The 13,533-nt window shown below is 41.4% G+C and overlaps 1 protein-coding gene across 1 annotated transcript; it reads right to left on the bottom strand.

Moving 5' to 3' along the window:
- Window positions 1–495: 495 nt before the first annotated feature.
- On the bottom strand, window positions 496–11,304 carry figla (folliculogenesis specific bHLH transcription factor). Its single transcript, XM_083912961.1, has 6 exons — window positions 11,028–11,304; window positions 8,373–8,519; window positions 8,177–8,266; window positions 6,247–6,399; window positions 2,473–2,524; window positions 496–876 (listed from the first exon to the last, which is right to left on the bottom strand). The coding sequence occupies exons 1-5, from the start codon at window positions 11,211–11,213 to the stop codon at window positions 2,510–2,512; spliced, it is 591 nt and encodes a 196-aa protein (XP_083769087.1). The 5' UTR covers window positions 11,214–11,304; the 3' UTR covers window positions 496–876; window positions 2,473–2,509.
- Between the last annotated feature and the right edge of the window lie 2,229 nt (window positions 11,305–13,533).

Raw genomic sequence — 13,533 nt, forward strand, 5'->3', positions numbered from 1 at the left:
ATGGCAGACAAGTTGTTTATCCAGTCATATGCAAGGATTTTGGATAAGGCCCAGCCTCCTGAAAACACTTTCTAATGGAGAGATCGCAGATGTTTGAGTGAAACAAGGCGGAAAGAAATTCATCTGGCGAGAGGCAGGTTAACTTCTCATGCTGCTGCAGAGGTTTGGTGTTATCTTGAGCAGCATTAGTGGTTAAAAAAGCCGCTTTATTGCGTTCACCGTGCTGCCCCGAGCTAATCAGTGTTAGCAGCATTACAGTAATTACTGTTAGCGACTGTTCAGGGTTTCTCTGTTAATAGTTGTTACACAAAAACAATTGTCTTGATGAAGACAGTGCAATGAGTTTACGCCGGAATTTCACTTTAAGTACATTAAAATGAAAATGCGTAGAACCTTTTTACTAGGTAATCATTTTCAAGCATGCCTTTTACCTGTAATGGAGTATTTTTGACACTTTCACTTCATTCAAATTCTTTATTACTTCTTCCAACCACAGCAAATTCATTTACAATGAGTGCCAGCAATGTAACAAAAAAATGCTCTTCTGTCTCTTCTTGGTACAAATATCTTCCTTCAAAAGCACAATACATGAGGCAGATAACAGTCACATCATATTTATAACAGTCGTCTTGGTACCATGAAGTGGTGAATTTAAATAAAGCATAAATTAAGACTTAGATAAAGAAAAAAAACTAGCCAAACCCTTTCAAACAGCAACGTTGAAAACAGAAGCTGTCTCGTATATCTTTTTTAAGGGTTGCCAAGGATACGGTTTGTTAAATGAAAATAAAAGCAAATTCATATTTACTCAGACAAAATGTTAATTTCAAATAAAATTGCATTTTCTTCGAGAATAATCCGCTCTTCAACGGGCCCCTGAAAAATAAAACAAGAATGATGTTCAGTAAAATAGCACAGTTCCTTCGACACAGTTATACTGAGTGACTTGTTGATAGAAATGACTCATCTGAAGGGTCTTTCCCTCTCCCCCCAAACACACACACACACACACACACACACCATACTGGACTGTTGTTAGTACACTTTGGCTACAGCTGATCACACCAACAGTGATACTGGGTGCATCAGACTTGATACATTCAACCAGCAGAGGGCGCTGGAACAATGCAAAAGTAATTTTCCCCTGTGCTCCAGTGCAGTCCAAAGAATAAAGCATGTACATTTCTGTTCTAAGCATATCATTACATTTGCAAGAGTTTGAGGGCTCAGCAAATGAAAAGTCACACCCTAATTAACAGTTCAGCACGGGTCTAACGAGCCAGAATGACCGTTGGGCCTGTGAGCACTGTGGTCACGACGTCACTGGTGCCAAACGGCAGGAATCTACACGGATTTGATTGTTATAAAAACGTCTGTTATCAAGAACGTATCAAACATCAACGCCACAACTGTTGCTCCCGTTGCTTCTCTTACAGCGTCCTTGGGTTGCAGTGTATATGCTCTACACGGCTTTTGTCTCGCACTGGCCATGGGCCCTTTTAACAGCGAACCTTGGACTAGCAGGAAAAGAGCAGGTGTTATGATATTTTCAATTAAATTCAGTGCGAGAGGAAAGCCTTGGTCCTCGTCAGCTGATGTAAATCACACACACACACACACACACACACACTGCAACCCAAGGACACTGTAAAGGAAGGAACCACACAGGGGAAACATCTGTTTACTATTAGACCAATATTTGGGTCTGATACTATTTCTAGCCTTTCCACAATTCATAAGTACAACAACTATTATCATCATAACAAATTAGACTATTCATATTATAATGGGCACTGTCGCCTCACAGCGAGAGGGTTCCTGGTTTGAATCCCAGCTGGGGCCCTTCTGTGTGGAGTTTGCATGTTCTCTCCATGTCTGCGTGGGTTTTCTCCGGTTTCCTCCCACAGTCCAAAGACGTGCAGGTGTTCGGTTCATTGATGACTCTAAATCACCCGTAGGTGTGAATGGTTGTCTGTCTCTGTTCGTCTCTATGTGTCCTGTGATAGACTGGCGTCCTGTCCAGGGTGGACCCCGCCTCACGCCCGATGTCAGCTGGGATCGGCTCCAGCCCCCCCGCGCCCCCGAGGGACAGGCGGTTGAAGATGAATGAATGAATATTATTATGTGTTTTGACAATCATTTAAACCAGGGGTCTCAAAGTGATCCAGTAAAGAGTCGCTGTGGCTGCAGGTTTTCATTCCAACCAATCAAAAACAGACGCGGTCCAACAAATCAACTGTGTGAAGACAGTTCAAGTGAATGAGTAAGTTGAGTCAGGTGTGTTCTTGCTTGGTAGGAATCAAAACCTGCAGCCACAGCGGCCCTTTACTGGATCACTTTGACACCCATGATTTAAACATTGCTGTATTAGACTTTCACATTTTTTGGTTATGATTCGTCCAATCTGCGCATTACCTTCAAAAACGTTCTTGTGAAAACTGATGTGATATTCATGTATTAAACATTTCCAACCTGGCAGGTTTTCCACTTTCGGTCCGGGCAATCTGTTCTAGGGTTGAGACATCTGTTGAATAAAGCAGAAGATCACATTTGAGCCGTTAAGGGTTCAGAATTTTCCTTCATGAATTAAACAGCATGAAGAAAAACACATTTTTCCGTTACTTGAGGATAAACTGGTCCTGACAAATATCTTCTGCTGGACTAACCCGAGACAGTTTTCCCCCCTTTGAGCCTTGGTTTCATTGTTTGTTATGCACACACACGCACACACACGCACACACACACCGCCAGCCATTGTGGCAGCTACCGTTACGTTAACAGCATACCACACAATGGAGTGGAACAATGGAAATGTGCTGTTGTCTCCATCTGAACCTCTTGGTCCTGATTCATCCAATCAGATGACGAGGTACTTGTGAGAACGGTTTGAATGCCTCGGATGTGAGAGCCACACAGAGAAATCAAAAGCTTTGTGTTGATTGCCACCTGTATCTAATTCCGACCGGATCATCATACAAGCAATGTGTCTGATTGCCTATTGTCTGAAAAAGGTATGTATGCCTGTTTACAGTATGGCTGCTGCCTGCATTGTGTTCAAAAAGGTTACACCGGTTGTCTACTGCTGATGAAGAGTTAGCCTTCACAAAGTCCATCTACATATAATTCAGGGATGTATATTAGTGAGCTCTTAATTATCAAAACACGCATACCTAAATTGATTTTCACTCCGAACTCAAATTGGCATAAAAAGCCTGCGGGGAAACGTCTTTAAACATAGGTTACAGCCATTTCTCAATACTGAGGTCACTTTTCCAATTAAAAATATTATTATATTATTATGAGGTTAGCACACAGAAGTCAATACGGACTAAGTATGGATATATTTTCATTAGAGCTGGGGATTGAACATCTATACTATTAGGCAATTATCAAATTGCCACCATAGCGCTAAAAAGGCTGATCCAATACGAATAACCTGTTTGGCGAATTGCACCATCTTGGGAATTGCAGAATGCATTGTCAGTATGAGGTGATGCATCATGGGATTGAATGGGAGCAAACACATCTCCGCCTCCAGAGTTCTGCTCAACTTAACCTTCATTCATAAAGCACATTTTAAACAACCCACGGTCCACTGCTGTACGGGTCAATAAACAATACACAATGAAAAAGATACACATAAAAATACAGTAACCAGGTTTTGCTCAGCCAGGGAGAAAAAAGTTGGTCTTCAATTGGGAATTAACCCTCCTGTTCTCCTAAGGGTCAATTTGAACCCATTTAATGTTTAACATCTCTAAATAACGACGTCTTTTTGTGTTTTTTTTGCTTTATATTTATGACTTTTCCTCATTTTATGGGGACGACTCATAAAAAACCTAAAATTATCATGATTATATATTTTTTTTATTGTTCTTATCGTACATGTACTTGTGTCATCGGTGTTCCTTTGGGTCAGTTTGATCATCTGGATGATTTAATCATTATTATTATTGTTTATTTTACAATTCAAATATCATATGAGGTCAAATTCATGCTGCTGTCCTTGATAACGGACGTTACTTTCATTCCAGATGTTACAAATAACACAAAATAGCACTTAAAATAACAGACTTACTTTAAAACACACACACAGAAATCCCTCCATGCAGTTTAACATCAGTGATATTTTTCATTTAGTTAATTAAATACATAAAGTACCCGACTTAACGTGAGTCACACATTGATTTTGAACATTTTCGAGATGTTTCAATTGCTACGGTCAAATTGACCCCTAGAATAAATGGTGTTAGTAAAATTTGAGGGCAACAGGAGGGTTAAACACCTCTAGGGTCGGGGCTGATCAAATAAACAAGGGCAGGCTATTGTTGAGCCTGGATCAGGGGTGGGCAATTCCGGTCCTGGAGAGCCACTGTCCTGCATGTTTTAGGTTTCTCTCTACCCTAACACACCTGAGTCTAACACTAATCAAACTGTGACGAGCATCAGCTGCTTGATAACGAGCACATCATTAGACTCAGGTGTGTTAGAGCAGAGAGAAACCTAAAACATGCAGGACTGTGGCCCTGCAGGACCGGCATTGCCCACCCCTGGCCTAGTGGCGCCTCTGTTGGTGGATGTCCCCAGGACCAGACTGAAAACCGGTTGATTTGCCGACCTCAGTGCTCGGGCTGGAGTGTGACAAACATCTATCCATCTTTAAAAACAAATAACAGAAGTTTAAAATCAATCCTGAAGCGGACAGGGAGCCAGCGTAGCAAGGGAAAAACTTTCTAAATCTTTGGGCGGAAGATGGGCCTTAATCTTGGCTAGGAGTTTTAAAGACAGAACTAACCTTCTTATTAAATTTAAATGCACCATCTACTCCAAGCTTCTTAAATAAGAGCGGGTATTAGGAGTTAATGGGCCCAAAAACTGACAAAGTCTTCACGAAGAGAGCGTGATGGCACTATGGTAGAAACCTCACAGAGATTTTCAAGAGAAATTATAATATTAAAGAGAACTTGATGGTTTTATTGGGTAGTGTGTGTGTGTGTGTGTGTGTGTGTGTGTGTGTGTGTGTGTGTGTGTGTGTGTGTGTGTGTGTGTGTGTGTGTGTGTGTGTGTGTGTGTGTATATATAAATAATGGCATGCTGTTCAGGAAATTAATCTTTGAATAAATGGAATAAAAAGTCTTAAAACATTGAGTGAAATTTGAATATATTGAATGAAACACTCGATATACAGCACAATCCTTCATCAGCGTTACAGCGAGTCACCTTTGCAGACACTAGCCAGAGTGCGTAACACACCAGCAGCAACAACAGTGTTTGACTAGAAAGGGCAAAATCTGGCCTAATGCAAGTCAAACAAACTCAGTAATAGATCTTACAGTAGTTCAGAGTTAGCTTTCCCTGCTTCAGCTTTTCGATTGTGTTCAGAAATCACGGGAGACGCTTTCATTTTGTCCTCTGGCCGAAGTTTAGGGCGCTAACCTCCTTCCCTCCACTCAGCAGCAGAAACAACACACGGCTCCTCCTGAGCTCGGGGTGAAGCCTCAAACCTTTAATGTTGCAAATTCGCAGCACTGTCCGTGTGAATGGTGCTGCCATCATACGGTTTTCCTCCACTATCGCCGTCTTTTACCACTTTTTGGCTGCTACCGGAAATTGTTTTCTTTCATGTTACCTGCGCATGAGTGGACGTTGTGAGTCAATCGTCAAAAATGATGAACTCTATAGACCCACCTGGTTTTTTATGCTCTTTCTTGAATAAAAAACTTTAAGAAGGGTCGGATCTTAAAGTCCTTTAAAAAAAAATAATAAACGGTATGAATGTCGCCCAGATTATTATTATTATTATTATTAACTGCAACTATTCAGTTTTTCTCACTTGGAGAAAAAAAAATAAGTGCCTGAGTGCTTGGGCAGCGCTACACCCTTGAGTCCGCCACCGCCCCCAGAATGCATTGCGTGTTGATTACTTGGTCGGCGAGCCTAATTGCTGCACTTCAGCAGCTGTCCCGCGGAGCTGTAAATGGACTTTACAGCACTTTTCACACTCACCCACTCATTCGTTTCGTGGCATACATTTACTTATTCCTTCAGGCTACATGCCCATTATCTAATCTAATCATTCAAAAAATGTGGAGCAATGGGGTCTTGACATGTGGATCGGAGGAGCCGTAGGGTGTCCGACAGCCAATCTTTCGCGTGGAGAACAACCAGCTCTACCTCCGAGTGGCCGACATACACCGAGAATAATAACAACATTAGGCGGAATATAAGTGAAGTGAAATGAATTACCAAAGTCTGGTCCGGTGCTACCTGGATGAAGAACTGGTACGCAGGCATCACACAATGCTGCAACACCAGTTTTGTCATATCTCCATCCACGGTTACCGGCTCCGAGGGCATCGTGAAGCCGTCTTCCATGCATTCCTCCGACATGTCCATCAACTGTCAGGAAAGAGCCAAGAGTAAGATACAAAATCAAAATATGACCTTCCGCTCTCAAATACTTACCTGCATTAGGCGTGAGAAGTGAATCCATGATCGTTACAATGAATTAAGGCAGTAGAAAAGATTCAATACATTTTTACAGCCTTAAGAAAAAGAGAAACCTTCATGTCCTCCACATCAAACACCGTCAGTTTCATTAAAATATGACCCAAACGTTGCTTCTGCTTTCATGTTCTGACTTGGTTTGTATTTTGTAGCGTCATATTGAGGATGCAGGAGGTCTCTTCAGTAAAACTTTTGTCATCTGATCTTTGTACTTTCTCTGCTTTATGACGGTTTCCTGTTACTGCTGAAGAAAACCCAGAGTTTCCTGATTTTCCTGCTCCACAATAATAATAATAAAAAAGCTTTTAAATGATACAACAACGGGGGACTTCCATTACAAACAGGAAATTAAAATGTGTTTATCGTCGAATTAGCGCTCAGACTCCTCTGTCCGCAGCAAAGCGGGTCTCGTACGGGCCCCTGACGCCATTACAAAATAAACAGAATATAAAGAAAAGGAGGAGGCTCTCTCAAAACTAGCGCCATTTTAGATCGCACCTATTTTGGAGAACAACATCACCTCTGTTAAGTCATTCTTGGTCAATCCTCAGTCAAATCTTTATACTAAAGGTGGCCGGGCATTTCCCGCTCAACCCCTCAGATGTGGAACGACCTGCCGGAGGAGATCAGGGAAGCAAACGCTCGCTTTAAAGAGGTATTATTACTATTATTTCACGGTTTGGCCTCATCGCCACTGTTGCCTGTACAGTTTAGGATCACGGACCTGCTGAGTTGTGATTGTTATGTTCAACAAATAAAAAGGTATAAATGTCAGCAAACACTCTTAAAGCCCCTGAACACCCACACAGGTGTTTTCAGTTACTCTGGCTGATTGGACCTCTGCTTGGGTTGAAGGTGGGCGGGGCTTTGATGAGAATTTATGAGGTCATAAATGTTTGTCTACTGCTAAGAATGATAAAGGTGAACTTTGTCCCGCCTCAACAGGTGAAACAAAGCCAACAGGAGAGTCGGTAAGGTGTCAATCAATCGCAGTAGACACACCCACACAGTCCTGAGAAGAGGTCTACCCACCTAACTGAAAACTCCTGTGTGGGTGTTCAGGGGCTTTAAAGCTCAAAGTCAGCTCTCAGACACCATAGACACTGATTTATTTTAAATCTAATGTGCAGGAGCACGAAGAAGTGCACAGAAACGGCATTGTATATTGTCAGAACCATCTCGTTCTTGTTACAAATTAGGGCATTTGGCTGATTCTTTTCACAGGAATGCTGCTCACTGTTCAATATCACAGGTACGTGTAGGCAGGTACATTAGTTAGGAGGTCTCACCCCAAAGCAGGGTGTCAAGGTGATCCAGTAAAGGGTCGCTGTGGCTGCAGGTTTTCATTCCAACCAAGCGAGAACACACCTGATCCAACAACTCAACTGTGTGAAGACAATTCAGGTGATTGCATGAGTCAAGTCAGGTGTGTTCTTGCTTAACTGGATCACTTTGACACCCCTGCTGCACTACATCCATTGAGATACTAGATACGAGCAGAGCATTCAATGTGCCCCCCTTCCTCCCATACAGTGATGAGATCCCCGCCTGCACACTGTGTGGCTTCACTGAGAATTGTAGTGACTGCTTTGCCTCTATATTTTTAGTTTATATAAGCTAAACCGCGTCAAACCGACCTAACTGCACAGTGGAAAAAGACAAACCTTACATCATCCATTCTCCATAAGTCGTGGGCCAAACCGACGGTCTGACCATAAGTGATTGCATTCTTTAGGAAATCAGTCCCACTGCCATCATCCTGGGAAAAAGAAAATAACACTAATCAAAATAATTGGCAGTGCTGCATGCCCTTTAAAGCCGACAGAGGACACTCTCCGTGGACTTCTGATGAATTCAGAACTTACGTTGTCATTATCCTGCAGAACCGCGACGAGCAATCGGATGTATTCCGTCGCAGCCTTGAGTGTGTCCACTTTACTGGGCTTCCGGTCCGGCCGCATCAGTGGCACCATGCGCTTCAGGCGAGAGAACATGGAGTTCAAGTTCCTGATCTGCAAAGACAAGAGGTTTTTATATTAACTGGGGGCCTTCTGTGTGGAGTTTGCATGTTCTCCACGTGTCTGCGTGGGTTTTCTCCGGGTTCTCCGGTTTCCTCCCACAGTCCAAAGACGTGCAGGTGTTCGGTTCATTGATGACTCTAAATCACCCGTAGGTGTGAATGGTTGTCTGTCTCTGTTTGTCTCTATGTGTCCTGTGATAGACTGGTGTCCTGTCCAGGGTGGACCACGCCTCACGCCCCATTTGTCAGCTGGGATCGGCTCCAGCCCCCCCCCCCCCACGACAGGGACAAGTGGTTGAAGATGAATGAATGAATCTTAAGACTTTACAGAACTTTAGGCAACAGTTGATGTTGATTATATATACACGTTTTATGTGTTATTTTCCCACTAGTTTTTACATTTTACGTAAAGCGCTTTGAATGACCTTGTTGTTGAACCGTGCTAAACAAATAAACTTACCTTTTCTATTTTCTGCTGCTTTTCAGTAAACTGCACTGTAACAATCTTTTGTTTTAAACGATCTTTTATGTTTTTAAAATCTTTTATAAATGGTTCATGTGTTATTTTCTCGCTGCTTTAATGTTTTACGTAAAGAACTTTGAATGACCTTGTTGTTGAATTGTGCTTAACAAATAAACTTACCTTTTCCATTTGCTGCTGCTTTTCAATAAACTGCTCTGTAACTGTAACCATCTTTTATTTGTATATGTTTTAAACAACCTCATGTGTTTTAAATCTATTGTTTAATATATATATATATGTTCTTCCCACTAGTTTTAATGTTCTTTACATAAAGCACTTTGAATGACCTTGTTGTTGAATCGTGCAAAACAAATAAACTTGCCTTTTCTATTTTCTGCTGCTTTTCAGTAAACTGCACTGTAACAATCTTTTATATGTTTTAAATGACCTTTTAGGTGTTTAAAATCTCTTATAAATGGTCCATGTGTTATTTTCTCGCTGCTTTAATGTTTTACGTAAAGACCTTTGAATTACCTTGTTGTTGAATCGTGCTAAACACATAAACTTGCCTTTTCTATTTGCCGCTGCTTTTCAGTAAACTGCACTGGAACTTCTGTAACTGTAACCAACTTTGATATGTTTTAAATCTTTTATGTTTTATTTTCCCACTAGTTTTAATGTTCTTTAAGTAAAGCACTTTGAATGACCTTGTTGTTGAATCGTGCTAAACAAATAAACTTACCTTTTCTATTTTCTGCTGCTTTTCAGTAAACTGCTCTGTAACTGTAACCATCTTTTATATGTTTTAAACGACCTTTTATGTTTTAAATGTATGTGTTATTTTCCCACTAGTTTTTACATTTTACGTAAAGCACTTTGAATTAACCTGTTGTTGAATCGTACTAAAAAAATAAACTTACCTTTTCTATTTTCTGCTGCTTTTCAGTAAACTGCACTGTAACAATCTTTTGTTTTAAACGATCTTTTAGGTGTTTAAAATCTTTTATAAATGGTTCATGTGTTCTTTTCTCGCTGCTTTAATGTTTTACGTAAAGAACTTTGAATGACCTTGTTGTTGAATCGTGCTTAACAAATAAACTTACCTTACCTTTTCTATTTGCCGCTGCTTTTCAGTAAACTGCTCTGTAACTGTAACCATCTTTTATTTGTATATGTTTTAAACAACCTCATGTGTTTTAAATCTATTGTTTAATATTTATATATATATGTTCTTCCCACTAGTTTTAATGTTCTTTACGTAAAGCACTTTGAATTACCTTGTTGTTGTATTGTGCTAAACAAATAAACTTGCCTTTTCTATTTGCTGCTGCTTTTCAATAAACTGCTCTGTAACCATCTTTTATATGTTTAAAATGACCTTTTAGGTGTTTAAAATCTCTTATAAATGGTTCATGTGTTATTTTCTCGCTGCTTTAATGTTTTACGTAAAGCACTTTGAATTAGCCTGTTGTTGAATTGTGCTAAACAAATAAACTTGCCTTTTCTATTTTCTGCTGCTTTTCAGTAAACTGCACTGGAACCGGTGCAGTTTTAAATCTTGTTTAAAATATATATGTTCTTCCCACTAGTTTTAATTATCTTTACATAAAGCACTTTGAATGACCTTGTTGTTTGAATCGTGCTAAACCAATAAACTTACCTTACCAAATGCTGTCAAAGAATAAATGTGTAATTAATAAACATGTTGCAACCATGTTGACTGAAAGCACCGAAATAAACCAGAGGCTGACAAAACAAAACAATGTCAGCCTCATTAGACGGTAAACGTTGACATGTTGGCATATGCATGCTTGTTTACATCCCTGACACATAACTGACACTAACATGGGTCACAGCGTGCACAGCTAACTCTCTACTTAACACAGACTCTGAGCTAACTTAAGCTTGACTTGAGTTTCCCCTCTAAACTTGAACCAAACCCGCTCCGTGCGTCACCCTCCTGTTACCCTCCTGTCCCCGGACTACCCAACGCGTCTACCCCTCGCTCACACGGCGTCCTCCCCGACAAACCCTCACCCTCAGCCGCTCCTTGGCGTTCACCAGTTCCCTCTTCTTCACGGTTTCGTTGAACTCCTCGGCGACAAAGTACGAGCCGTCGTTTCCCCGTTTCAACTTCTCGATGTTTTTGTACGCGGGGAGCGCAGACTCGCCTGTCAACACCTTCAAAATGTCGCTCATTAGTTCCTCCCGTGGCACCTTCATTTTTTAACGAGCTACATGTGTGAGACTTGGCGATGCGCCGCTGCTGTTAATTAGTGCCGGGGCTTGGTGCTGTTCTCATCGGGGTATCAGAGGCTGGAGAGCCGCCTGCGCCGTGCGTGCGTGTGTGTGTGTGTGTGTGTGCGTAATTAGGCCCCTGCAGCACCTTGGGTTGTCAGTCTGAACGGGAGTTGAACTTAACGGATGAACCCGGTGGTGGAGTGGATCCACCTCTTAATATGGCAGTTTACAGTATACCCACCCACCAGCCAGAGAGACACTGTATATATATATATATATATATATATATATATATATATATATATAGTATGTTTTATTTCACAGCAGTTGTGTCTTGTAAGCCTGTTTGGGCTGGACATGTATCTGTGTGACACCATCAGAGGCGGATTCATGCACAGGCTGACCTAGGCTGCAGCCAGTGGCGGATTGAACAAACAGTAGCCTAGGGGGCCCTGACCACCTTAATCTGCCACTGGCTGCAGCCTAGGTCAGCCTGAATGCAGCCAGGTATGTAGTAACCATAAAGGAAGTGGGTAAACTTGCATATTTTTATGATTGTATCCAGTTACAGATTAAGGTGGTCAGGGCCCCCTAGGCTACTGTTTCATTGGGCCCCCCACATTATGCCCCCCCCCAAAGCAGAAGAAGAGTCCACAACCTTGAAAAATCCTGTTGATTTAGGAATTTTCTTGAGTAGATCTTGGTCCTGTTCTTCTTTCAGTCCGTGTGATTTTATTTTTCGTGCTCCGCTTCACATTTCCTTTCTGTCTAATAACAGTGAGTGATGTATCATTGACAACAAGACCGACCTTATGAACTCGGCCACATGATTGGGTAAATGTGTCCTATATTTATCCAATCAGGGACTTCATTTTTAAAAATGTTTCTACGGGCCTCAATAGGAAGCAAGTTTATTTTTTAATCGTCTGGCCAATCTGGGGCCCCCGCACACCTAGGCCTTTCTGAAAGCATGATTAATAATATGGGGGGCCCAATCAGTAGCCTAGGGGCCCCTGACCACCTTATTCTGCAACTGGACACAATCATAAAAAGATGCAGGTTTACCCACTTCCTTCATGGTCACAACAAACTCACCTCAGAGCTGCGGAGAATGTTGGCCCACCTTTTTAATCAGGCTTTTAACTGACCTGCTTGATTCAGTCTAAATTCTTCTATGCTTCTTATATTTGTTATTATTTTTAAGTTCTATACCTTTTCATCTTATCTTACTGTTTTAGCCCCTCGGTTTTCCAGTGTTTCCTCCCGGGGGCCGACCACACCGGGAGTTGTTTCTGGTCCACCGATGCGGGTGCTGTCCCGTGACGGCCCTGGCCCGGGCTGATGAGAGCTCTACACCGCAGTGTGCAGCCTACTGTCTCCTTCGCTCCCTGCAGCAATGGACCGTGACTCCTCTAGGTAGCTTCTTCCTCGCCTCAGATCTCTCGTGCCTGGCCATGTCTCCTCAGCAACAGCTATATGTGTGTGGGTGTGTGTATGGCTATATGTGTCTGTGAGTGTGTATGTCTTATGCATCTCCATATGCATCTGTGTGTGTATATTTGTGGGTGGTGGGAGGTTTGTGTTTTCATGCGTTTCTTTGTTGTTCATGTGTTGTTTTGCTTTTATTCTCTGTAAGGTCATTTGTGCTGCTGTAAAAGTATGACAAGATTGATTTGATTTGATTCAGAGATGAACAGTACAGTATGTCACTTGCATAACTATGACTCTCTAATGCACTTGTTACGTTTTAAGAAGGTTGAAACCAATTCAGTGGCTGTTGCATTCCAGCTAAAATTGAATGTAATGGAAAAATCTGATGCGGTACAATAAAAAGAAATGTTTCAGAGTAACATTTATTTGAAAAAATTGGATCAAATTCTTTAGGTGGTTCTTTGGTGAAGGAACAATGCAGTAAAACCTGTACCATAATGCATGTCTGAATGTGTAGTCTAGATGCTTTCTGTAGGTCTTACATACACTATATATATATAATAGTTTTTCACAGTGTGCTTCTTTGTAGAGAGCTTTTGTGTATGAACTGTGCTATCAAAAAAATAAAGCCTTCATGGGCAGAGAAAGACCTGCCCACAAGAATAAAGTAAAGGTGGAAAAATGTATTTTTTTTACAGTATAGCGCAAACTAAGGTTGAACCAGCTCACATTGAAAGCTGTGTGTTGCATTTTGTTGCCCATTGTGTAACGGTTGATTGATAGAATATATTCATTTGGCCACAAGTAACCTTACGTCAAAACAGTTCACAAACAAACCTAAAGTAAAAGTCTCGGGCGAAAATGACACTCA

Source organism: Echiichthys vipera (genome assembly GCF_963691815.1).
Source record: "Echiichthys vipera genome assembly, chromosome: 4".
Taxonomy (NCBI): Eukaryota; Metazoa; Chordata; class Actinopteri; order Perciformes; family Trachinidae; genus Echiichthys; species Echiichthys vipera.

Coding starts and splice junctions, on each gene's coding strand:
- figla (XM_083912961.1), bottom strand. CDS start 11,213: ATGAAGGTGCCACGGGAGGAACTAATGAGCGACATTTTGAAGGTGTTG. Junction 8,520..11,027: donor ACGCCAAGGAGCGGCTGAGG/GTGAGGGTTTGT, acceptor TTGTCTTTGCAG/ATCAGGAACTTGAACTCCAT. Junction 8,267..8,372: donor TTCTGCAGGATAATGACAAC/GTAAGTTCTGAA, acceptor TCTTTTTCCCAG/GATGATGGCAGTGGGACTGA.